Raw genomic sequence first — 26526 nt, 5'->3', positions numbered from 1 at the left:
CGAGACCAGCCTGGTCTACAAGAGCTAGTTCCAGGACAGGCTCCAAAACCACAGAGAAACCCTGTCTCGAAAAACAAAAAAACAACAACAACAAAAATAGTTAGTTAGCTAGCTAGCTAGATGATAGACAGGCAACATTTTTAGAAATAAAAGAATGAAAAAAAAGGGAAGATTTTGGTTTTCTTTCCCTGGATCAAGTTGCATTTTCCCAAGAGTTAGGCCATACTTCTGGCTGCTCTTGGGATGAAGACTTGAATCTTCTACATTTTGCTGCTTCTTTTTTTCCCCTTCTTCTGGTTTTTCGAGACAGGGTTTCTCTGTAGCTTTTGGAGCCTGTCTTTGAACTTGCTCTGTAGCCCAGGCTGACCTCGAACTCACAGAGATCTGCCTGCCTCCTGCTGGGATTATAAGCCTGTGCCACCACTTCCCGGCTACATTTTGCATCTTATTGTGAATTGGATAATACCTCAAATTCTTTCCCACTCTACCCACCAACCAATTAGAAAAAGGTCTAATTGCCTCCCCCCCTTTTTGTTTTATAGGTTTTGCCATATAGCTCAGGCTGTGTTTAAACTCTCCATTGTGTTCTTTTAGGCCTCCCAGTTGCCTAGTGATTAGAGGCAAACATGAACATTCTCTTGGATCTGCAGTGACCTTAGGGACTTATTTACAATCAAGAGGCCATAACAAAGGACATACTGGAGACTGGGAAGGCAAAGTGGCAATCTCTGTAACTGCCGATTATTCTGCTGCTCACTCTCGTTGTGGCTGTGTTGAAAATTGAGTTTTGTCTTTGTCGTTTTCTTTCCTCTTTTTGTTTTGTGGTGCTAAGGATTTAACTCAGAGGTCTGTGCGTGGTCACAAGTACTCTACTGCTGAGTAGAGTACTTCATCAGCCCTTTTATTTTGATGTTTTCTTTGTTGTTTCGAAACGGAATCTCAGGAAGCCCAGGCTTGCTGTTGAGCTTTCTGTGTAGCTGAAGCTGACCTTGAACTTCTGTTCCTCGCTTCTCAGTCCCAAAGGCTAAGATTAGTGCACTACCACGGCCTCACGCGTGTGTGGGAATTATTTTTATTAACAACAAAAAAGGCTTCAGTGACTTCCGCCGTTCTCTCCTGTAAAAACTGTCTGGGTCCCTTGCTGATGTGTGGGGCTAAGCATAAGCTGATAGCTGATCCCACCCATCCACCCTTCTGCCCCTTCTGCTGCTTCCGTCACTCTGATGCATTTTCAGCTAGGTAGACCTGACTATAGTAGGGGCTCAATTTATGGTTTTTTGTTTGTTTGTGTTTTTTTTTGTTGTTTGTTTGTTTTTTGAAGCAGGATTTCCCTGTAGCTTTGAAACCTGTGCTGGAACTTCTCTGTAGATCAGGGTGGCTGTGAACTCAGAGATTTGCCTGTCTCTGCCTCCCGAGTGCTGGGATTAAAGGCAGGTGGCCCCAGCGCCCAGTTAATTTATGATAATTTAAAATAACACACCTGGCTACATTTGTGTATGTTCTGGCCAGATGCCATGCCAAACCCTTTACTTGCATTGTCTTCTTTAAGCTAGGTGTGCCTCCATCCCCAACCACTCCTGCCCGTACTCCCAGTGATGGGCAGGCTGAGGCAAGAGGTCTGTGGTTCGTTAGTTCTAGCCTGGGATATGTATTGAAACTCTCAAAAACAAACAAACAACAATAAAAAACTCAAAGCTGGTATTGTGGCACAGACCTATAATGCCAGCACTCTGGAGGTAGAAGGGACTTCAAAGTTATCTTCAGCTACATACTGAGTTTGAGGCCAACATAAGCTATCCTGAGACCCTCTCTCAAAAAAAAAAAAAAAACCAAAACAAAAACTATGTACTATCTTATTTAACCTTCACACAACCCCTTGAAGAAGTGTTAGCATCCCATTTTATACTCAGAAGATCTGAAGCTGGGCAGCTAAACTGTAGTGCCCCAGGTCGTAAACATAGTAAGGCAGAGTTAATCTCCAAACCATGGTGCTTGACTTCACAATTTCTTCCTTGTATTCACGCAGCTGGGTTGAATATTTATTCCTCTGAGAAGAATGTGCTCCCGCAGCTGCACGAAGGATCCACAGCACTCTAGGAAGGAGTGAGGGTCCACAGGAGCAACCTAAGCAAAAGTTGGGGTATCACTTGGCAAGGTGCGAACTGAAAGACATAGAAGGGATCTGCCCTTCGGCTAGGATCTCTGTCTGTGACGGACTGGAGCTGTATTGATAAATCTCCTAGCAAGGGTTAGGAATCCTATGTATGAATTTTCCCGGTGTCCCCAACCAGCTTGGGCTTTGGGGCTGGGGGAGGCAGGGAATGTCTGCCTCCAGTGAGCACAAGGGGTCAGCAAACCTTGGTCAGGCTCTGTCTCCGGATCCTATGGTCTTGCCCTGGTGGTCTCTGACTCAGTCCCCTCATCTTGCCTCGGGACTGGCATCTCTAGCTTGGAGATGGGCCCGGAACCCCTTAGGCATACCGTGAGGTTTGCTTTCCCACCCAACACCTATGAAAGTTTATTTCAGAGGGCGAGAGGGAGGAAGGGTGGGCCAGGCAGCTATACCAGGACATTTGAACAAAAATGGTCATGGCATCGGTGTTTGTAAGAGAGAAACAGTGTTGACATGACTTCACCCAGCAGGAGTCACAGACCCTGAGGCAGCCATTCCAACAGGCTTTAAATGTTGACTGTGAAAAAGCAAACAGTGACCGGAGAACTTTATAGACGATTTTATAAATAAGAAGCGCCATAGGAGATCGACAGAACATCCAGCGTGACCCCGAGTTGAAATCCTTCTCCCATCCCTCACGGTTATTCTTCCACCAGCTCCCTCGTGACTTACCCCATTGGCCAGGCAAACAGTGGGGGAGGGGAGGGAGACTATCTTGGGAAGGGGATGAGATCATTCTAAGACTGGCTGATTTAGAGCTGGGTAACTTTTTCCACCCATATGGCTCCCAGAGACTTCTGCACTGGCTCATAAACCTTGGCGCCAGCTTTGGGGAATCAGCCACGAGGCCCCTCCTCACTGTGGGAGATGGTGGCCAAAATTGGATGGGGCTGGGGATAGGGCTTAAGTTGAAACAGAGTGGCAGGGGTGTGTGTGTGTGGGGGGGGGGGGTTCAGCTAGAACCAGACAAGTGCTTTGCTTTACTGGGTCCAGGTATCCAGAAACTGTCTAGGAACCAGTGTGGGTAGATGATGCATTTTGTGGGTGAAAGTCACCTTGCAAAGAGCAGAGCTGTGTCCCTGGCTGTTCCTCTAATACCTGTATTTGGGAATTCCAATTGGCCAGCCTGGCCCCTCTAAAGGATCCTACCCTGCAAGGGGTAGATGTGGAGGGAAGAGGCCTGGGCTAGGAAAGGATCAAGGCCCAAATCTAGGTCAGTACACGATTGGGTTCAATTTGCCTGGCCCTATGCCTCTGTCATGGTATCAGTCAGGCCACCTAAGACCCAAGTTTCAGCCTTGAGGAAATAGTAGTCTTGGTCCTTGAGCTTGGTCACATCTCTGAGCCTTTTCCTAGGCAGTTCACCTACTCTTCCCTCTCTACCTGCCTTTGTCACCTCTCTAATCCTGAGCGGAGTCAAGTACCCAACTGTCCCCAAGTCAGTGTCCAGCATGCCAGTTTTTCTGTGCTCATCTGGGGCCAGGGCTTGTGTCTAGGGGGAATTCTAGTACACGTTGCATGAAGGAAAAGGGGAAGGCCTTGAAGGGATAGGGGTCAGGAGAAGACCAACCGTGTGTACGCGGTGCTGTTCTGTGCCCTGCTCAATGCTACTCTGTGCCAGGACCTCCAGGGGCAGCTGGCAGCCTCGGGCATCTCAGGCACTGTCACCCAAGGTGAGAGAATATGGTATGCGACTCGCTGGGCTTAGCAGGCAAGGACCAGAAGCTGGGCAGAACCAGAATGGGCTGGAGTACTTCTTCAGCCTGGCTTTTGGGCAGCAGGGCTGGGAACAGAATTCTCCGGTTGGATGGAGTTGTTCCTGGAAAATCCCCACAAGCCTTTTCAGCTGTGTGCTTTGTGCCTGGCCCTCCTTCAGAAGTGAAGGAGCAGGGCCCTTTCTGCTAGAGGGCCCCTCAGGCAATGCCCTTGCCCTCTCTGCCTCCAAGCCCCGGGCTCTGAACTGGCATATCTGTGAGTACTGTCTATTGACCTCACCAATTCACTCGGCCATTCTAAAAGCAGAGGTCAGCATTCCTATACTTTCAGAAGGAAGTTGAAAATCTAAGATGCCACATGGCTTGGCCAAGGTCACATAACTGCATCAGGGTTGTAGCCCCCACCTATTGATGACACATGGTGCCACTCTCCCATTCCTACTTAGAAGTCCCCAAAGGGCAGTGTGCCCACAAGCTGAGGGTGCCACTTCTAGCTCAGTACCTCCTGCCCAAGGCCTAACCTGGCCTGGTGCCTGTCACTCTCAGAATAACCCTGGTGGTTCTGGGCATGGATTGCAGCCCATCACTTGGAACCTATTTTTAATCCTTCGGGTAATGAGGAAATCTCACCTTGTGCACTAACCACTTGGGACAAGGCTGGATTATGTGGCCTCAGCCTCAAGTGATCTTGCTGCCCTACTGGGAAATAACCCCGACTGGAAGGGGAAGGCCAGGCTCAGTCACACTCCCTTTCTTTCCCTTCCCTAGCCTCTTCCCAGAATCCTTACAGCCTGTCATCCCCACACGTTATACTCCTATGTCTATGCGTATCATGGCCAAAGATCTCAGGGCATTGCTGTCCAATGTCTTGTGCACTTGAACAGTCAGAAATTCTTTCTTTAGTTAGAGGGTTCTAGAATCCAGGTACAGGGGCCATTTAGAGATTTAGTATCTAGAACTTAACTTCCAGAATTTAGGGTGTCGGGTTGCTTTGGGGACAGTAACAGATGGTATTTGAGGAGGTGACAGAGGTTGTGAACATACTCACATGAACTCTGAAAGGTCAAGTGATTCGTAACCAATGGAATTATGAACCCCAAAACTATTTATAGAGAAGGGGATCCATTGATACAATGGGGGCATCCAATGGGACTCCTTAGTGCTAAAAAAGATGTGTCTGTGGCTACAGAGGAGGAGGAACTATGTCCTGAGTCCATCGAGGAAAGATGTTCAGACAAAAAGACCAGAAAGAAGCTGGGCATGCTGGTCAATGGCTGGAATCACATTGCTAGGAGGCCGAGGAGGGCTCGTTAAACGTTCAAAATCCCAGAGGGAACAAGCCTATCCTATCTCACAAACAAACACAAACAAAATACTGAAAGAAAGCCTGATTCTTAGAGAGTTACCATAACAACAACGCTAGAATGACCGCAGCTATGGTGACAACAATAGTAGTAGCTGCCCCCACCACCTCTAAGGCCAACAAGGTGTCCGCCTGTGTTGAGTCAGGGTTCTGTTTATACTATCTCAGCGAGCCCCATGGGTGTTCTTATCTGGGTGGAGAATGGGTGGTGGTCCTTGGGATGAACTCCATAAATGTGATTGACTTTTTTTGCAATATCTGCAGCTCTCTGGAGGGGGATGCTGAGGCCTCTACCCCCAAGCACCTTGCTGCAGTGCAGGGTATCAACAGCAGGACTGGCCCCTTGGGGATACCGTCAGGGAGCCAGCCAGGCCAACTGAGTGAGCCGCAGTCCACTTGGCCCTGCTCCTCTAGGCGCTGGAGCTGGAAATAGCAGCTGTTCAAGTGCTGACAGTCGGAGGGCAGCTAAAAAAAGGCCCCTCAGCCTGGGCACTGTCGCACTCGGCTTTCAGGGCCTATTTTTGGGGAGAGGGTGCCGACGTGCCAATGGAAAATCCATGGGTGGGAGTTTCCAAAGGTGGGGGCCCCATATGACTTCCTCCCTCCCTCCTAGCCCCTCCACATGAGCTCCTATGTACGTGCACACACACACACACACACACACACACACACACACACACACACCAATGATCACATACGCACACCCATACAAGTTTCATGCTTAGCTTTCCTTCCCAACTGTTTGACCTTGTCATCCATATAGTAACCCAGAAAAGGGCTGAGGAAGGTGAAGCTCAAAGATGTATCTCTGTTGGTATAGTGTTTGCCCAACATATAGGCAGTCCTGGGCTCTATATCCACCCCTGGATAAATTGGGCACGGTGGTAACACATACCTGTAACCTCATCACTTGAGACAGTCAGGAAGATTAGAAATTCAAGGTTATCATTCTCTGAGAACTTGAGGCCAGCCTGGAATCAATGAGACCCTGTCTCAACAAATAAACAATGCTTGCCCCCACCCCAAAACCAAGTGACATTCCTAAGGAAGGTCTCGCAGGTAGGAAGCAGCTGGGGCTATGACGCCCAGGCTGGTGCTGTACTCTAGAGGCAGCGTCCGCACTGAGCTAGCAAACCTACTGCCCTCCGAAGAGGCCAAAACTCTGCTACAAGAACAATGGAGGTGTGCTCTGTGTGTGTTGAATGAGTATAGGTGAAGACATAGGGAAAGAAATTCCATTGGAAAGTCCAGGTCAGTTCTGAGAGGAACTTGCCTTGCTGTAGGAGAGAGAGCGCCTGCAGACAGCCCAACCCCCACCCATCCTGTGACCACCTGCTCCCCCTCTGCCTAGGCCTCCAGAGAGCAGCTGCCCCTGCCAAGTTTCCAGGGAACGTGTCAGATAAGGGGCCTGTGCTCATGACTGTCTCCCACTGGTCCCTATCTCTGTCCCTACTGCCATCACCCAGTGAATAAGAATAGCACAGCCTGGTGAGGGGGCACACACGGGGGCATCACAGCCTAGAGAAGTCTTCGGTCCCCTCGCCATCAGTGCCAACCTCGCTCAGCTGCCTGTTACCCTGTGCCCAAGGTCTACCACACATGGTGAAGTGCCAGCTTCAACTTCAGCTCCTGCAGCTCTAGAGGAGGACCAGAAGGAAGCCACATTGCTTGTGGGCTTCAAATCTCCACAGCGGAGCAGTGTGATCTAGAGCTGGATGCTCCTCTCTCTCAGGACAAAGCGGCATAGCATTCTATGAAGTCTGAGTGACGGCTAGCTGGATCCTCTCCCCCAGGCTATGGTCCCTGATAATAGCAGCTCTGCCTGGGTTATGAATGCCCTTGAGAACTCTGACCCTAGCCAGTGGGGATTCAGATGGAGTAGGATCCCTGTGTCCTCTGCGAAGCTGTTCCTGGAGTATGGTCATAGGGTAAAGATGAATGCCGTGTTGTTACCTCTGCGCGAGTCTCCTTTCGGCCCTCCTGCAAGGATGTAAGGACCACATTACTCTGAGGGAAGAGTCTGTAGTCATGGACCCCGTGGTCAGCGTAGCTGTGACACGGGAAGGGGGCAGATTCAGGAAGCCTTGTTCCCATGTTTCTGAATCACTGTGACACCTGATTGTAATTAAGGCCTCTGAGTCTCCAAGCCCTCTCATCAGTAGCCTCTATAACTCTCTCAGCCTGACTCACCATGGAAACCAGCAACCTGGTCCCACACCAGTCTCTTGCCGTCTCCATCACCTCATTTTCATGACCCTGCCCCTTTACCCTCCAGCCTGCCTTCTGTCCTTCTAAGTTACCCACTAACTCACAGAGAGGCAGTCACGGATGCTAAGGGAAGAGAAGGGATGGTGTACGGGCTCCTTGCGTACTTATACACATTCCCACACCACACAGAGAAGACCACACCACACTGACACACTCACAGGCTCACATAAACATGTGCCTGATAGAGTGGCAGGGCCACCGAAGGGTCTCATGCTCAGTTTCCCAACACCAGCCCTGCAAGTGGCTCTCCACCACTGCTGTATTGCTGGGGTCCTGCCTTCCCTCTGGGGTCTTCAAAGTACAAACTAATGTCTACTGCTACTGCAGGATGGTTTGGAAATGAGACCACGGGAAAGACCTTCTTCCCCGAGGCTTAAGCTAGAGCCCTGGGGTCGATGGAGCTGTGTGTGGGTCTCTGGGGTCCTAAGATTGTTTCATTCTTTGGGGGTGAGATCTGGACTGACCTTGGGGGCCTCCAGCTTCAAAAGCTCTATCGCTGAGCCTGGAAAAAGTTTAAAAATATCTCCGTGTTTACATTCTTTTCAAGCCGGCCTCCCGAGCTTCAGAACTGGGTCCCTTTGATCTGGCCCTGTGCCTCTGAAGGGGCCTGGGAGAGCTGGGAGCATGGCCCCCTGCTGTGCAGACCCCTTACCTCCCCAGCCCAGTCAGAATTCTGTGACACCCCTCACATCACAGAACCAGAGTGAGCCCACGGCAGGGACCCAGCAGTGCCTGTGGGTGCTGGATCCAGGCTCTTCTCCGTACTTCTCCAAAGCTTGGGCCTCAGATGCCTCCAGGGAATATGATTGTGGGCTGCAGATACTGATCTGGGGAAAGCCACAATGACCACTACAATGTGCCTGGCTATGTGCTAAATGCATTTTGCAATTATATAATGTAGTTCTCCCTGAAACCTCGTTTTATAAACCAGTAAACAGAGGCTCAGAGAGATGAGGAAATCTTATGAAATACACAGCAAGGATGAAGCAGGCATGGTGGCGCCTTCTGCTCATACTGGACCACTGACCGCATGACCCTTACCCCTACACTCACCTCCACCTCCACACCTTGTCTTACTATGGTGTAGGACCTCACTAACATGAATCCTTCCAGGTACACACCAACTCGTTCACTATGTGCTTTTCTCCTTCTGTGAGTCAGGCATGCTGTGATCCTATGTGATCCTCACCTTCTTCTCTAGAATGGAGCTATGCATAACGGGACAGTTTGCATCTACAGATGCTCAGGGAGTCTGAACCTTTTGACATTAGTGGTCATCCTCTACCTGATGCTGGAAATTCAAGGCAGAAGCTGTCCAATTGGGAGAGATGCCTCCATTTGTGCTGGGTTCCCATCATTCATCCTTTCCTTCGTTGGTTTCTCATCTACCTAATTACCGTCATCCATCATCCATCTATATACTAATCCATCCAACTACTCATTCACCCGTTCATCCATCTGCACACTCACCTACCCAGCTGCTCATATCCATCCATAACAAGGATCCAGAGAGCATGAAGATTTTCAACTTGGACGCTGCATGAACCCACCCTCCTCTTTTTAGCCCACTTTCTCAGTTTTACCAGAAGGAGCTGGTTGGGTGATCTCCAAGGTACTGCTGGGGGATCTTGAGGGAGCAGAGACCAGCTGAAGGTTGAGTACACCTTTGCAGAGGTCACATAGACCTCAGACACAAAGGTGGTTCTTGTACTCTGGCTCCAGACTACCAGATAAGTTGTGTTAACCTCTCTGACCTTCAAGATCATCTACTTGAACACGGAGCCAATAATTCACCCAGTCCTAGCAGGCTGATGGAGATGCTACCTCTGGAAGGGCGCTTTGCACGTGGAAGACTTCTGAGCGGAGGCAGAGAATGGAATGCAGTGGTAGGGCGGGGAAGGCCCTGCTTGCGCTGGGGTGGTCAGTGGAATAACCCGTGTAGGTGTGCGAGGTGTTTGTTCCTGAGCCCAGGGTGACTGGGGATGGCCTCAGAGTCCATCTTCAGGCTCCTCTGCAGGCCAGCCAGGATGCCTGCCCTGGTCTTTCTTGCCTGGACTTAGCCCCATCCCATAGCACTGCCCAGCAGCAGAGAGATTATCTCCTAAAAATAGGGCTGGGCCCCACTGATGCTGTTCTCTCTCTTCCCCATGATTTATCACCATCAACTCTTGGTGCCTAGGACCCATGTTCTCCTGTGGGTGAAATCCAGAGTGGTGTGGATCCTGCGCTGGGACAGAAGGAATCATTCCCTGCTTTAGCTCTCTGTCCCCACCTCAAAGGGTCCTCAACACTCCTCTAGAGGCTGAGGGACCTCTGCCCATCCTGAGCGTAGGTGGCTCGTGCACAGGACCCCGAGTGTGCTCACACATGAATGGAAGACACAGATTAACAAGACTGTGCCCCCATAGCATAGCGAGGTCCTAAACACACAGGAATGACTCCTGGAAAGACATTCCTTCACCTTACCTGCACAGTCACCCTAGGGCTTGCGGCTGGTAGGCTCTTGGATACCCAACTTGCATTGACCCCAAATTCCTACCAACAGCCCAGACGATGCCCTTGTGTCCTTCTTTACAAGTGACCCCACCAAGTCTCCAGACCTATTTTGTATAGCAGGAGAGGGGGCAGGCATGGAGGGGCAGGTGTGCTCATCCACACACGCACACGCAGACGTTCAGTGCAAGCATCGTTTACAGGGTCCAGCATGGCTCTCTGAGCCTTTATTATTGGACAAAGAGCTGCCATTTGGAGTGTTCCCATAGCCATCCTGTAAAGTTAGTGTTCAAGCTTTGGGGACATGCCTGGTGACAGTGCCTCCACTCCAGGAAGATGAAGAGCTTTTCTTCTGTCTTGGTCTCCAGTGTATCTTGGGCACTGGGTCCTTTCTCAGTGAGCTCAGATGGAGGAGGGGCCGACCTCCCAGTTGGGGCTGCTTGGATGGCTCACATTGCTGCCTTCAGGGGAACACTGTCTGCTGGCTGATCCAGGTCCTTCTTCCTTGCCAGGGCCAGGTGGGTGAAGACAAGAATGAGGATGAAGCCTGAGGGGCCCAAGAAGAATGGGTAAGCCCGTAGCAGGGAGGAGAAGGGTACCCCTCTTAACTCCCCGTCATTGGTATTGATTCTCTATATAACATTTTCTAGACAGTGTCTCCATTCCCCTAGGCCACCTTCTCAGAAGGCTGAGACAGGAAGATGATACGGTCAAGGCCTGTCTAGGCTACAGTGAGTTCCAGCTGGCAACAACTGAGTGAGACACTCTTTCAAGATAAAAGCTCTCTCTGTCTGGAGTCCGATCAGATGGGGTTCATGGGAAAGCCAGGGAACTATTCACACCTCACAGCTTTCTACAAGAACCAGCGAAGAACCCATCACACAACGAAGGGGATGGAGAGGGCAACTTGGACTTTCCTGCACAGGCTGTGTAATCTTGGACCAGTCACCTAGCCTTTCTGAGTCATTGTGACCTCATTACCAAAGTTGAGAGACAGCAGGATCAAACTCCCTGGCTGTGGGAAGGATTCCATCATGTGTGCACTATAGGACCTCACGCAATGGCAGTGAACGACAATGTGCTATAGTAAATGCTTTTCCCTGAGGTGCCCAGGATGGCTGATACCAAGGGTGGTGCATAATGACTAGGGGACTTAAAGGATTCGCTTTCCAGATCTGTGGACACTGTGGGGACAAGGGACAACGTTGAAGACCTTGGCCATCACTCTCACCCATGAAAAACCCCAGTCTCCATTACCTATGGCTGCCAGGGTACCCAAGAGGACACCCACTGCTGACAGCTTCGTAGGCATTCCCTTCATGCGGCCCACCTTGCGCATGCATTGACCGTCCAGATTGCAGCGACACACAAACACTGGGGTGGGCAGCGAAGATGAGAGTGTTAGAAAGGCCTCCCAGCGGCTTGGAACCTCCTGTCTGGAAAACTGCCTGAGAGATGTTTTCGTGCACACCTCTGCAGGTATGTGCATGGGAAGGGGCATACTCCTCTGTGTATGTGACAGGATGTACGCAGATACGTGGGCCCAGCTACAGATATGCAAGTATGTATGGGCCTGTGCTGTCTCTGTGAGCATGTATGATGTATACCCAGGCTCTTTCCTCCGTACCCTGATGGCTCCCTCAGGAATTAATGATGCCAATCTTGGCTGCACTCAAGTCCCAGCCTCACCTTGGACCAGGAGTTGCCACATCTGGGCATCGTGGTGGACAACCACAGGTACCATGTATTCACCTGGCTCTACCCAATGCAAGGCCAAGGTTAGGTAGGCATGGGAATCTGTTGGGTTGCAGAAAATGATTAGGGTTACTAGCCTGGATAGTCTCCGTTGGAACTGCTCTCCTACAACCCCCCTACCCATCTCACTTCCAAGTGAGTCTACCCTCCACAGCCTCATTACCTTCCCTTCCCTAGACACGTACCATTGAAAGGCTGGAGGCGCCAGTCCCGCTGCACGGTGGGGTTGGGACCAAGTGCAAAGCTGTAGGGACCATGCCTGTTGGCCTGGTCAGGATCCTCACTGGCCCCACTGACAACCACACCGTAATCTTGGCGGGGTGTACAGAGGTGTCTGCTGGGCCCAGGGGCTACAGCCAATCTTGGGACGGGAGAGGCCTTCAGGAAATGGACCACGATGGTGGCAGAAGTGCTCAGCCCTGGTTCATCTGCATTGTTGGGGGTGAGGGTAAGCTGTAGAGAACTTGGGCTGGTCTCTCTGCTGCTTCCCTCCACACTCCTGCCCCCGACCCCTTCTTCCCACCCCATATCAGTTTCTTCCTCATCATGTCCTTCATCCTTTCACCATTCAAACAACTGTTAGCCCATCAGCCTCTTTCTCGATGCCAAATCTGTCTCATTGTTGATGCTACCACCCAGACATGACCTGACCTGGGGGAGAGCATCTCTTCTAACTTCCATGGAACTCCTGAAGTATCCTTCCTGACATGCCCTCCCAGGACCGGATGTTCATCCCATTGGAGTGTCGTCTGCAGTTTCCCACACCTGCCCCGTCTCCCAGAATTCTTGCCTCAGACACAGCTCCGGCCCTCCTCTCACCTCCCTCATCTAGTACTCATTGTCTTGTCTGCCCCTGGAGTTGACACCCTCAGAAGCCCAAGGGAAATTCTGAATGGCAGACTTGAAGGGTGGTGGTTTTCCTATAAAGTTTCCATGTGGAGTTGTGCTCCTTTGAGGACATGCCACTGCTGCTGGATCATACCTGTGTCTTGGGCCTCCACGAGCACTGTGTAGGTGTCCCCGGGCTTGGCACCCCGCAGGGACCGGGCTGTGTGCACCTCCCCAGAGCCCTCCTTGATGCAGAGCCAGCCCTCTGAGTCATTGACCAGGGAGAACCTGGGGCCCAAAGAAGATGTGTGTTTGGAGAGGCGCTGGAACAGCACACAGGTTCCTGCCCAGGAACTCCCAGAATGAAGTGGCCTACTCAAATCCTGTATCCTTTCTGGGATGCAGGGGTTTCAGAATTCGTTGGTGATGGGGAGTTTAAGGTGTAGGTAGGGAAGGATTATTAGGACCCGGGGAGCAGGGCAGAGTCCTGCTTGTTTCAGAGCATCCTGCCAAGGAGTCTGGAGGGCTTAGACCCAGGCACAGCTTCAGTCTGCTGCTGCTCCCTTAAGGAGGAGTAATTAGAGCTCCCCTGGGGCCTAAACACTTCCTTCATGCCTGCCTACTTCATCCAGCCGTGACCCTCCAGGAGTCAGAACCTTGGAATTAGTCAAAGTTGGAGGAATATTCTAGGCCATACACAAAATGAGTTTCTCAAGCAGGGGAAGTCCAGGCTAGGTAAGAGGCTCACCTGAGGGCTCTGCTAGTGGGCTCTGAGGGATGAATGGTCAGCAGGAGGGATCCAGCTGGGGTGCTCACTGGGATGCTTGTCTCATAGCTCTCTTGGTTCAGCTTGAGGGGCGGTATCACCCTTTCCACCAATATAGTCACTGTGGCTGTGGCTCCAGGGCCTGGGGCTGGGCCCACCAGTTCCTCCACGTTCCGCACTACCACTACCACCTTGTGAAGAGGAGCTGCCTCATAGCTGAGGTTCTGGAACCAGTGAGTTCTGGGTCATTGTGTGGGTCAGGCCACGGCACACTTGTGACCCTTCCCCACTCTCTACATCCTAACCTTTCGGAGTCTAAGCTGGACATGATCAGAGTCTGGCTCCCAGGCCAGGTCAAAGATCCCTTTCGGGTCTCCTTCTTCAATGGCAAAGTTCATAAGGCGGAAGGCAGGCTCAAGGTCAGCATCAGTGGCCGTAAGGGTGGCCACCAGAACCCCCGGCTTCACATCTTCAGGAAGACTTACAGGTCCAATCTGGAGAGATGGAGATGTCTGGTAAACACCACCAGCACCTTCCTAATGCTCTTCATAGCTCTATGTCTGCTTACCTGGGAAGTGATGAACTCAGGGGCATGGTTGTTGACGTCTGTGATGGTGACTGCCACCTCACATGTGCTGCTGAGACCTGATGCAGTGGAGGGACTGCTGGTGAGCTCCCAGTAGGAGCACAGATGGGAAGGGGCCTGGGTCATCATCCCCAGGGTACTCACCACCCTCTGATCCTGCTAAGTCAACAGCCAGCACCTGAAGCGGGATGTTCTGGCCTGGGTGGAGTGAGGCAGTTCCCAGTGTTACACGGCCTGTGGTAGAATCTAACTCGAAGGTTTTTTCTTCAGCCCCCTCCTCAGGCTCAGGGCTCAACAACCGATATACAATGTGGGAATTGGGTGATCCCGGGGCATCCATGTCCTCTGCTGACAGCGTAATCACTTCAGTTCCTGCAAGACAACACCCCCATCCACTTCCTGAGCTCGTGTGTGTGTGTGTGTGTGTGTGTGTGTGTATGTGTGTCTGTGTGTGTCTTTGATATAGAACTCTGAAGCTAGACTCACCCCAAGGAAGCAACATGGTTTCCAGGAGCTCTACCCTTCCCTCCCTTCCAGGGCCCGCGACGCACCTGGGGGGCTGAGCTCAGGGATGCTGATTGCTGGGTCATGCAGGGAGCAGACAGGGGCATTGTCATTCTCATCCATCACCACCACCTGCAACTCCAGGGGTTCCGCGAAGTCCTCACCACGGGAATTCTGAGCTCGTACTTGGAGCAGGTACTGTGGTGGGCAGTGGAGAGCTTCAGATCAGGGCCAAGGGTAGCTCCGGACTGGAGTGGATTGAAGTCCCTTCTGGTGACTAGTCCCAGCTCTTCTGGGTTGTCTTCATTGCCTCGGCATCTGTGGGGGATGTGAGAGAGCACCCTCCAGTCTGCCCTATATTTCCCTCTCACCTCACCTCAGCCTGGGCCTCTCGGTCCAGCTCCGTGGTTACATGGATTCTCCCCTCTGCATCCACGTTGAAGGGTCCTGCAGGCTGACTCTGCAGTTGATAATGTACCTCTCCTCCATCCCAGTGGACCTGTGAGGAGGACATAAAGTGAAAACACTTTAGTCTGAGAGTCAGGAAGCATCTAGGCCAGTCTTTACCCCCAACTGATTCCCAGCCAAGGAGCCCGGACCCTAAGAGCATGTGGCTAGCTACTTGTGGCAACCTTACCCTACTTCAAGCCTGAACCTTTTCCAAAGTGCCCAAATGACCAGCTTATTTTATTTTCTGCTTTCTCAGTCTGGGCCTGACCCCAAAGCATTCCTAGAAAAGGCCAGAGACATTCCTGGCTTGGGCGACAATCCCCATGGCAGCGAAAATTGGCAGCCGTTTTCTTGGAGGAAGCCTTAGCTTAGGCAAGTTGGGGATGTCAGAACACAGAATCACTGCTACTAGAGGATAGCACATGATGGGCTGAATGCTTGGTCCCAGGCCTTACTGCCCATTTTCTAGACGGAAGTATATATCTCAGAAAGAAATGGGGGTCAAGCTCCTCCCAAGTGACCGTGTGACTCAGGCCTAGGGACATTAGCTATGGGGTTATTTTAGCCACTGATAGTCACTTCTCACCTGGGCAATGTTGTGTGGGTATGCAACCTGTAGATTCTCTGCTAGGTGAACAGGCCCTAGGGGTATCCAGGTGCTCTGTGCTATGGAGATCTCCACAGTGGCGATGGCCTGGTGGCCTGAGGCCTGGTCACCCATGTCCTTGACCTGTACCAACAGCTGGTAAGGTCCTTCAAGGGCGGGGTCTAGGCTGGTGCTTCCTAGAAGGGGTAGAAGGTCAGCTGAGCATGGACCCAGGGAGCAAGGCCCAAAGCATCTTCAGCCGGTACATCACAGGAGTTCAATTATAATGTGGGGTTGGAGAGAGGGTTCAGTGGTTAAGAGCACCGGCTACCCTTCCAGAGGACCCAGGCTAGATTCCCAGCACTACATGGCCACTAACAGCTGTCTGTAACTACAGTTCCCAGGGACCCGATGCCCTCTCCTATAGACACCAGGCTATATGTGGTTCATAGACATATATGCAGGCAAAACACCCACATACATTACACGTGTGCGCCCATGTGTGTGTGTGCACACAATTTTTTTTTTGTAGTTTTGGATTCTATCCTAGAACTCACTCTGTAGATCAGGCTGGCCTCAAACTCACAGAGATCCGCTGCCTCTACCTCTCAAGTACTGGGATTAAAGGTGTGTGCCACCACTACCTGGCGCCACACAATTAAATTTGTTAAAAGACTCAAAAAGATAAAAAGAAAGAAAAATGTTAAAGGATGAGCTAGTCCTTAAAAAAAAAGATTTATTTTTATTATTTATTTATGTGTATATGTGTATCTGTGTGAATGCAAGTACCAGCAAAGGCCAGAAGAGGCCATCCAATTCCCAGGAGCTGGAGTTATAGAAGGTTGTGAAATGGCACATGGGTGCCGAGAATTGATCTCAGGGCCTCTGCAAGAGCAGACAGTGCTCTTAAACGCAGAGACATCTCTCTTATCACCATTGTGAGCATCCAACTAGTACCTGACAGATTGCAACTTCACTTCCACAGTGAAAGGTTGATGGACTGGGGAGGTAGCTGGATGACCAGGGTGGGGAGTAGGGCAGATAGGTAGATGATAGGAAGAGGGAATGGATGGTTGACTGTGTGGGAATTTGGGAATGAGAGTATATGGATGAGCAAGTGTTGAACAAATGGACTCCACAGGTCGTTTAGGGACTGGACGAGAGAAAAGGTGGCTGACTGGGTTAAGGTGTGAGTCACTTGTCCATCTATGTAAATTGAACGTCTGATCTAACTTGCAGAAGTGATCTATTGTGCTGTCATCCTGGAGAGATCTTGCTACAGCTCCTTCACCCATTCCTATCTGGTCTCCATCTGTCCCATGTCTAAATTCTCCATGCACAGCCCAGCCTTGGCCTCTGCCTAGAATGCCCTGTCATCTCAGCTCCAACCCACCCATCACTTACAGCTTAGAGGCACCTTCTCCATCAGTCCATGGCTCTCTCCCCCATCAAACCCAGGTCATTCTTACCCCTGGGACTGAGGGCCAGAGCTCCTAGTTGAGGGTCCAGCTGGAACATATCTGGGAAAGGTTGAACTGGGGACTGATTCAGGATGTGGAATCGAAGGTCTGAATTGGCTGTGCCCGGTGCATCCCCATCAGAAGCCTCAAGGAAGAGAAAGGGGATCCCTAGGGGCGGGGATGTACTGTAAGGGGTGGTAGGGACAGGGAGTCTCCTGTACCTCCCCTCTGTCTTCTCAGAGCTTCCTCCTATGTTTATCCTTGTATTCTGGAGGCAAACCCGTTGTTATCCCATTTCCCAGATGAACTAACTGAGACCCAAGGCAGATGGGACTGTTGATGGGGTTGGAGAGTACAGAATGGGACAAACTTGGAGGAGGGTTTAAACCCTGCTGATGTGCCGACGGTAACTGTCTCTTTACCGTCTGATGTCCTATCAGTGTCTACCTGACGTCACCACACGTTGGTTGCCCTTGTCACTCACCAGGCCTGGTGCCCTGGCTTAGCCGAGCTCTGTAGATGGCCTGGGAGAATTGGGGTACCTGGTCATTCTCATCTTTCACATGCACAGTCACGGGCTGTGGACCCCACAAGACTTGTCCATCCTCAGACTCCAAGGTGACCTGGCCAGAAAGGGTAGTTAGTCCCCAGCCCTGTCTTGCCTGCTTGCCCCTATACCTCACTCTGTCATACCTGTAGTCGGAACTCTGCCTTTTCCTCCCTGTCCAGGGCCTTTGTTGCCACCAGAAAGCCAGACTCAGGATCCACAGCAAAGGGGTCTTGAGCATCTGTGCTTGAGTCCCCTGATAGGACAATCTGACCTTTATCCCTCCAGAGGGGTAACGGTAGCTGGTGGGATAGAACAGAGTCAAAAGAAGTAGGGGTATGGGCTAGACTCTCGGGGGTTCTCAACCTGTGGGTAGCGACTCCCTTAGGGGTTGCATATTAGATATCCTGAATATCTACACTACAATTCATAACAGTAGCAAAATCACAGCTATGAAGTAGCAATGAAATAATTTTATGGTCGGGGGTCACCACAACATGAGTAACTGCGTTAAAGGGTCTCAGCATTAGGAAGGTTGGAAGCACTGGCTTAGAGGCTAACACCTCTACCTACAGGCCCCCTTTTAAATATGGGGAAACTGAGTCTCAGAAGGAGCTGGCGATTGCCTGGAATCTCAAATCCAGTAACCAAAGCTTCAGTTGAGAGCTTTTCCTTTAGTACCTGAGGCTCTTCATGCTCCCTGACACCTCTGTCTAAAGTGGGACCTTTTCACCAATATCTCTTTTCTTTTTTAGACAAGGTTTCATGAAATGGCCTAGGCTAGAATCAACCCACTCTTTGTCTAAAAAGCTGGACTCAAAGGAGAACCAAAGCAGCCAAGAGAACAGACCCTAGAGGTGGGAGAAACATGATATTGGAGTAATGGGACAGTACCGTGCTCTCAGGCTCACCTTGATTATGTAGAAAGGGAAGTTTCCACCATAGTTTTCAGGGACTTCCGCGTGCAGCTCTGCAGGCTGGGCCTCAGTGGTGAAAGCCTATGGGAAATTCTCTCCTTGTTCTGGTAGGAAGAGGGAATTGCTGCCCCCCCCCCCCCCCCCAGCCTACTAGATCCACCCTCCGGTCTTATGCTTCCTGTTTCCACAGCAGGCCCATAGCTCTGACTCTGAACTCCTGACTCCCACACTACTTTTGTGGCTAGGATGATGAGTCCGGGTGGGATTGGGGACAAGGGTGCTAACCCCCAAGGTTGAATTCTGAAGGACGATTCTGGGCCCAGCTCACCTGAATAACAGCGAGGCAAAGCAGCCACAGGCGGGCAGAGATCATGGTCCAGGTGGGTCTGAGGGACATGGAAGTGAGAATCCAGCCCAGAGGGTCAAGGAGAAGGATTCTATTCTGTATACATGACCAGAGGGCTCTCACTATAGCCTAGTCTCCCAGTCCCCCTCCAGAGGCCTGTTGCAAATATTCAGCTTCTTGGTCAGACCAAATGAGGCCCCTAGGCCCAATCATCCTGTCACAAAGAGGACCACAGAAGTTTTTATCTCCAGCCCCCCTTCTCCTTCCTGCTGTAGCACTCCCGCCCCGCAACAGCTCCCAAAGTGCCAATTATTTAGTACTCCACCAAATCACAGAAATTAGAAGCTGGACAGATGACTGTCACTTCCAGCAATTCCATGTTTCAGGTAAGGCCCGAGTGGCAGATCCTGCTCAAGGTCATGGAGGACTTGACCACAAGAGGATTCATTTTGGAGATTATCCTGTTTCCCACCACCACCCTCCAGATACAGAATGCCCTTAGGGCAAGAACTCTGTACTCATTTTGCATTTTGCAGACCTCGGCGCGTGGCTAAGAATGTGTAACATTATCAACTCTCCTCCACAAGATGGATCCCTGGGAACTCTTACCCAGATGTCTGAAGGATAGGGCAGCCCCACTCCCAAGCTCAACTCTGCCCACCCGAGAGCTCCCAGCCCCTCACCTACTGATGCCCAAGGCCTCTTCCTTGGTCCAGCTGCCAGGAGAGAGTGAGAGATCCTTCTCCAGGGAGCTCCGGCAGGTTGGGCTAGGTGGGGCCGGGCAGAGTGGACACTTGGACAGGTAGGCGGTCAGGAGTGGAAAATGCCACTGGGCCCACAGCAGCAGGCCTGGCCCCGCCTAGTCCCCCCCCCCCCCCACTCCGAGTTACTTATTGACTTTGGAAAGCTAGGACTGCTCAGGATCCGTGACTGCCAGCCCTGGGAGGTGGGCAGATCTCTGTCTGTCACGCCCACCTTGACACAGCTCAGTGAGCACTTCTTGGCCCTCTGGGCTTGGACACAACTATTTTTGTGTGTGTGTGACTTTAGACCTGGTCCCATTTCTCCTCTGTAATGCATCTGTAGCTAGATCTCCACAGATACTGTTCCCTATGCCTGGAATGCTCTTCCCACCCTTCATCAGGGTAGTAAGTACCTACTCATACTTTAGCAAAAAGCACCAATAACCCCTTCTCCAAGAAAGCCTCAACTTTCCTAATTCTGCAACACTTATACAGTTCCTCATGTTGTTGTGACCCCCCCACCATAAAATTATTTTTGTTGCTACATTATAACTGTAATTTTGCTACTGTTATGAATCATAATAAATATCTGACATGCAGGATATCTGATATGCAACCTCTGTGAAAGGGTCATTTGGGTCACTACCCAGGTTGAGAACCACTGTCTTATGCGAATAGGCTGGATTAGAACCACCTCCACATTCCACACCATGAACTACCTCTACTATGCACAGAAGACACCAGCTTGTCTCCCATTTATTAGCCTGGGAGTCCCTCTGGGAAGGACATCTGACCTTGTCCTGCCCCCAAGTACTCTTAAGTAACTTGTGACATTAAGGAAGGGGCTGGAAGTGTAACCCAAAGGGCAGATGACCCCAAGTGGGTGTTAGGGGTTCCAGACCATGCTTCAGGGAGATGGAAACAGAAGCTTGTGAGGTCCCCTGAAGCTTCCCAAGCCTCACATTGGCTCCTGAACATTGACAAGGGCAAGGCACTGCACTCTCTCATGCCTCCAAGCAGAAAAGAGAAGACTGAGCCAGCTTTGAGGGGGTTGCAGGGCTGGCCAGGGCCTCCACACATCTCCAATAAGGCCCACAAAGGAAATCCAGCAGAAGATTTGTTTTCTGGAAGTCTTGGATGAGGGGAGAGGGTAAGAAGACCCTGAGAACTTCTCACAGTGCATCTGGTTGGCTTCTCGGGATGGAAACTGGGCCAGGACAAGCAGGTTATCTACTTTGGGGTCACTGAGGCACCCAGTCTGGATTAGTGCTATATGTGGGTCTCATGCATATCAGGTGCTTATTAACTAGCTCCCAGAACTTCTTTGAGTGTATACACATTGTACATAGACAGACAGACAGACACTCATTGTTATCTTACCCACACCATTATGAAAAGGGAACTGTCCTCTGTCCTCTTGTCATATACTGCGGCACAGAGGGGCTAAACAGTTTGCCCAGGGCCTGGAGTGTGTGTGTGTGTGTGTGTGTGTGTGTGTGTGTGTTTGTGTGTGGTGTGTAAGCAACAGAAGCTTTGAGAAGTTAATACTGCCTGGGTGAGGGTGTGGGGGTGTTGTAGAGGTTCCCTCTTTACACACTGAGCAGCTGCCTTCAGACTTCTTTTTGATACTGAGTGAGCTGTAGCCAGGGTTCTAACCAGGCCTCAAGGGCTCCCAAGAGTTTGTAGAATGAAGAAAAGTGGGCGCTTGTCCCAGGCTGCCTCCAGGCTTTGGGAATGAGCAGACCTATGTAGCAGTTCCCCCCCTCAGCCACTTCCTACCCATCACCAACCGGCAATGCCAGCTCCTGAAAACATGTGCAGGCGTCCTCCTTCTCCATGGGGTACACATTCCAAGACCCCCAGTGGATGCCCGGTCCATGCGTGATGCCAAATCTCTCTATATTGTATTTCTTCCAATACTTGCCTTTTCACTTTCTGAAGCGCTGCATGGCCTCTCTTCGGCCTACACAAACTGTCACTGTCATTGCTCTGTGAGCATTATCTGGTGACTAGCACTGTGACATTAGAAAGTGGTTCTGATGACTGAGGTGGCTTCTAGGTGACTAACAGGTGGGTAGCCTATGCAGCATGGATCCTCATGACAAAGGCTGACTCACATCCTGAGTGAGACAGAGCTAGATGACTTAAGATGGCTTTAATCACATTGCTCCGAACATCATCTGGTTTAAAATGTATGAATTGTTGGTGCCTGGTATTTTCCTTTTCACATTTTCAGACGGTAGCCACAGCCAAGGGCAACCGAATCCACACACACAAAAGAAGCAGTAGATAAGTAAAGACTCCTACAGATACACTCCTATGTTATCACCTATGTCAGTCAAGAAGGATGAAGGAGGCGCCAAGAAGATGGCTAAGTGAGTAAAGAATAAGGAGCTAAGTTCAGATTCCCAGCGCCCATGTAAAAGCCAGGTGAAGCTCTTACAATCTCAGCACTGGGAAAGTGGAGACAGGGAAATTCATGGGGCTTGCTGATTAGCCAGTCTATTCCATTGCTAAGCTACAGGTTCAGGGAGAGACTCTGTTTAAGAAGAATAAAGTGAAAGTGATTGGGGAGACTTCTGACATCCGCCTTTAGCCTCCAAATACACGGTAGCCCGTGCACATGCATACACAGCCACGGCCACACAGAATCTCCCACACACAGAGGAATGGAAGGAGGGAAAGAGAAAGAACCTGGAAGGAGAGCTGGCCTGGTAACCCCAGCTATGCAGGAGGCCAAGACACGAGGTTCAGTTCTAGGCCAGCCTGGGCAATTTAGAGAGACCTTGTCTCAAAATGCATTGGCTGAGGATGTGGCTAAGTGGTAGAGAACTTGTCTATAACATATGAGGCTCCAGGTTCTGTTAAAAACAATATAGGGAGAGTCATTTGCTCCACTACTAGGAGGGCCTGGATGGGCAGATAGGCAGTGATGGCACACAGGGACACATCCTACACAGATGTGAAATCTGCACTCCAGACAGGGAGAGCTCTAGGGAGAGGTCTTTGCAAAAGATGAACTGGTCAATGTATTAGCATGGGCCATAGTAGAGTAAAGAATACTGAGCCCCTGCAGGATAACCTCAGGCAGGAAGTGGTTCTCCACAGTGCCTGTGGGTGCCTCTCTTAACACCTACCCTTCAACACCAGCCACCTTACCTCCCCTCTCTTAAGTCTTCCCTTCCATGTCCTGGCTTTAGCTGATTTCCACCCCTTAGGAAGGCCAGGGCAGAGCCTGAGCCCACAATCATGTCAGACTGAGAGATCCAAAGCAAAGTGTGCTTTTTGGGGTCAGCCTCAGTTTCCCTTTAATGTATGGAGAGGCAACAGGATCTTCAGTCAGCTAGACAGTTCCAGGCCCCAGCGTGGAAGGGTCTGGATAACAGGCTGGAAGAAGGTTTTGTCTCCTGCTTCTTGAACGTTCCTCCTAACCACCATAGGTTTCCCATCTGTTCCCTCCATTGTGCTGACTAAATCCAGGCCAAACAGGACCATCAAGACCATACACTAGGTCATGTGGGCAGGGAGCCCTTATCTCTCAATTTCAGCATCTCTTTCTGCTCTTGAAACCACCATGAAAGAAACCTACTCAGCAGCCCTGGCTTGTCAGGAAATAGTCTTTATTACAAAATCTGCATGTAAACAAACAGCAACCATACTGAACAGCCTGGCTCCCGGGCACAAACACCCACACGGAGAAAGGCAGAGTCCTGTCCACGAGCTGGGTTCAGGCTGCTTGGTATGCACGTGGGCCTGCACATGCATCTCCCTGGCAGTGGCCTCTTGGAGTTGCCTCCCTGGTCAGCACTGTCTGTCTGTCCATAACCAACACACAGGGTGTGCACAGCTGACAGTTCTCAGTCTCACAGAGCGTGGACCAGCCCTGAGGCCTCCAGAGCAGTTGGCTGGGCCAGCCCCTCCACCCATCCACTGGCCCACTAAGCGAGAGGCCCATTGGGCCTTAGAGGACAGAGAGGTCATGGCAGGACTTGGACTTAGCACGGAAGGCCATCTTGCGGCTGTTGCGAGCTACGATGCGGCCCAGAAAACGTTTGGCCTTCTTGCCAAGGCTCTCCCTTCGCCGAGTGCCAGCTTGCCGCCGGGCATTATCCTCTTTGCTGTCTCTGCGGAGGCGTATCTGGCGCACGACACCCTCAAACAGTGCCTGGACGTTGTGGTGCAGGGCTGCTGATGTCTCGATGAACTTGCAGTCGAAGACTACGGCGCAGGCCCGGCCCTCTGTGTGATGGGGACAGACAGGTGCCGGTCAACAAGGAGCAGAGGATGCCATCTCAAACCCTCACCATATCTGGCAGCTACAACTCAAGAATTCTCTAACAGTGGAAGAAAGAGCCTTAGACCCTTTTTAAAAACACAGTGATCCCAGTTGCTCGGCCACTTGAGAGGCACAAAGTTTATGGTGGCCCACAAAAAGGAATTCATGCTTTAAAGCCCTGTGTTTAAAATGTATTCTGCAGTAGCGGACTAAGACAAATGCAAATGATTTGACAGCTGAGTATTTTATGGTTTGCTGTTATACGAATGGCCCAGGTCACCAAGTTTGAAGAATTTGGTACTGTGTGCCACAAAGGGGGAAGCTGAAGCCTGATGAGTACCAGGCTTATTCTGAGGATGGTGGGGCACGGAATCACACTCTGACCTCCTGATCCTTTGTATGTTTTTCCATTTCCTCAGCCTCACTCTTGTCTCCTGAGGAGCAGTTGAGGAGGGTGCTTGTGTGCCTCAGTTTCCCCTAGCAGATCTGGTTCTTCCCTTCCCCTTTGTTTTAGGCCTCTAGGAGCCCGATGGACCAGATGCATCTCCTCCACCCTCCAACACCAAGTTTTCTTCCTGAACATTTTTAGCCACTGATGATCCCCAGGGACTTAGGCTGAGCCAAGACTAACTGGCCCGCAGCCCAGCTAGAATCTCCCCCCACCCTTCCCTGACCCAACGCCTGCTTACCGTCCACAGAGACCTCACGGGAGCGCACCAGGTCACTTTTGTTGCCCACAAGGATGATGGGCACGTTGTCTGTCTGCCTCGCCCGCCGCAGCTGGACCCGAAGTTCTGAGGCTTTCTCAAAGCTGCCCTTGTCTGTTATTGAGTATACAATGACGTACGCATCTCCCATGGCCATGCAGTGGCCAGGTAGCCAGCAGCCCCCATCCTGGAGGGGAGACAAATACACACACAACCCTGTAATTTCCAGCAAGGCCCTTCCCCGGCTTTGCTTCCCCTCTTTCCCTGTGACCCAGCCTGCATCCTACCTGCTCCCAAATGTCGTAGACCATGAGTGATGCCTCTTCTCCATCCACAGTGATAGAGCGGTCATATGTGTGCCCTAGGAAAGGAGCCAATAGCCAAGTTATCAGTTGGCTGTCAAAAGTTCCCACTGTCCAGTTCCTCTTCTGACCACACCTCCCACTTCTCAGAGTCTCCTGATAACTCTCCTCCACCAGCAGATGGTTGCTATGATCAAACGAATGACAAGCCTGGTAGCTGGGCGGGGGCTGGAGGCATGGAATGCCCCACCTCTCTCTCTGTGTCCCCAAACTAGCAAAGTACTGGGTGTCCAGGGTTCCCTGACCTCCTGCTGCCCGGCTCCATAGTGAATGTGACCACACTGGCTAGAGGTAGCACAGTGGCTGTCTCTCCCCGGAGGCCTTGGCTACCTAACTTTCCTCTTCTAGAAACTTCTGATTTTGTTCCTGCCAACCCTGGCTGGCAGGACTGTTCTGCCCCAAGCATACCCAGCACTCAACTTTTCTATTAGGGGCACTTCTTCCATATCAAGGACTGGCACATGGGTAGGGGAGAGGTTGTGGGGAGTAAGAAGGGATTTGTGGTGGCCCTGCAGTCTCCATCTTGGACGCTGAAGTAACATGATTCTGAAAATGCCTTGAAATTCCATAGTGTTTGCCACTTTTAGTCCATGTCCCCTTCCTCCCAACTATTTTTCTCTAAACAACTCAATTCTCTCACCTGCGGCTTCTGCGTCAGGCCCGTCTTCTATACCACCAAAGATGCGCGCCAGAGCGCTCTTGCCCACACCAGGCGCCCCAAGCAGCAGCACCTTGTAAACGCCCTCCACTGAGCCGCTGCCTCCAGAACTCAGCGAGTCGGAGGAGCCTTCCGGCCAGTCCAGCCTCTGCCCCTGTGTTCGAGTTCCCGCTGTAGTCGCTGCTAGGGAACCGGGGGCTAGCGCCGCCTGAAGGTCTCGCTCGTCCACGGGCATGCTCCTGCGGTGCATCGGGGGTGCCGGGCCCCAGGGGGTGCTGCCTCGACGGCGGTCGCGCTCCCTGCCCGAGCCTCGGCTCCCTCCGCTGCCGCCATTCAGGGTCATCGTGTCGGACGCTGCTGCCGTCTAGGGCACCAGGAATCGGGATGGTAGCTCTACAGCGGAAGCAGGCGGGACCCTGGAGTCAAGAAAGATGCTCAGGACCAAGGGCCTGCCAGAACCTATAGCGAGTCCCGAGGTCTCCACGCCTTAACCGGTAACCCAGCTGGATCCCCATCCATCCCAAGCCCTGATGGTGTGGTCCATCCCGCTTCGTCAGGACACTCACCAAGTCTCACAGAATCTCTCAGGATCTGATCAGCGCTCCAGCACAGCCCACTGAGGGATCAGATAGAATCCACTCGCAGACCTCTCTTCAAAGAGACTTGGACCCTTGTTGCTGGCAAAACTGCAGCCTTTTTCTCCTCTGCTACCTTAGCCCCTCAGCTGGCGCTGGGTCGCAGCTCTAGGGCCGCCTATTTAAACCTCCACCAGCCTGGCTCCCCGCCCTCACTCCTACCCCGCTCCCGCCCCCGCCTCCGCCTCCGCCCCCGCCCCAGTCCCCATCCCCGGTCCACGGTGCTGCTGCGGGGGAGGCTGACGCATCCATCCGCCCCCGGGAATCCCCCACCTCCCTTCTAGGACCTCAGACTCGCCAGGGCGGGGCAGGTAGCTGGGAAGAGGCGGGGGTGAGGGGGTGAGGCCGGGAGGGGGGAGTGTGGGTTGAGGCGGGTGCACAGGCGGGA

The 26526-nt window shown here is 51.7% G+C and overlaps 2 protein-coding genes across 3 annotated transcripts; both read right to left on the bottom strand.

Moving 5' to 3' along the window:
- Positions 1-10205: 10205 nt before the first annotated feature.
- Cdh16 (cadherin 16) lies at positions 10206-19498 on the bottom strand. Its single transcript, XM_041650524.1, has 18 exons — positions 19445-19498; positions 18740-18853; positions 18406-18492; positions 17641-17796; positions 17432-17570; positions 16957-17115; positions 15488-15684; positions 14828-14950; positions 14499-14649; positions 14092-14319; positions 13930-14006; positions 13667-13855; positions 13344-13585; positions 12750-12883; positions 11953-12195; positions 11702-11809; positions 11270-11386; positions 10206-10559 (listed from the first exon to the last, which is right to left on the bottom strand). Exons 2-18 carry the CDS (start codon positions 18806-18808, stop codon positions 10462-10464), a joined length of 2517 nt encoding a protein of 838 aa, XP_041506458.1. The 5' UTR covers positions 18809-18853; positions 19445-19498; the 3' UTR covers positions 10206-10461.
- Positions 19499-23109: 3611 nt separating this feature from the next.
- Rrad (RRAD, Ras related glycolysis inhibitor and calcium channel regulator) lies at positions 23110-26244 on the bottom strand. Of its 2 annotated transcripts, none has more exons than XM_041650445.1 (5): positions 26070-26244; positions 25486-25919; positions 24771-24844; positions 24466-24670; positions 23110-23739 (listed from the first exon to the last, which is right to left on the bottom strand). In XM_041650445.1, the coding sequence occupies exons 2-5, from the start codon at positions 25844-25846 to the stop codon at positions 23462-23464; spliced, it is 918 nt and encodes a 305-aa protein (XP_041506379.1). In that variant the 5' UTR covers positions 25847-25919; positions 26070-26244; the 3' UTR covers positions 23110-23461. The 2 variants fall into 2 exon arrangements, with proteins under 2 accessions (XP_041506379.1, XP_041506380.1); XM_041650446.1 differs by having other exon boundaries at positions 25486-25896.
- Between the last annotated feature and the right edge of the window lie 282 nt (positions 26245-26526).

The sequence above is a fragment of the Microtus oregoni genome, unplaced genomic scaffold (genome assembly GCF_018167655.1).
Source record: "Microtus oregoni isolate MIOR12 unplaced genomic scaffold, Mior012 000004F_ref0000308, whole genome shotgun sequence".
In the NCBI taxonomy this organism is placed as follows: Eukaryota; Metazoa; Chordata; class Mammalia; order Rodentia; family Cricetidae; genus Microtus; species Microtus oregoni.
The sequence above is the reverse complement of the archived record's forward strand: the minus strand, read 5'-3'. Positions and strand labels throughout refer to the sequence as shown.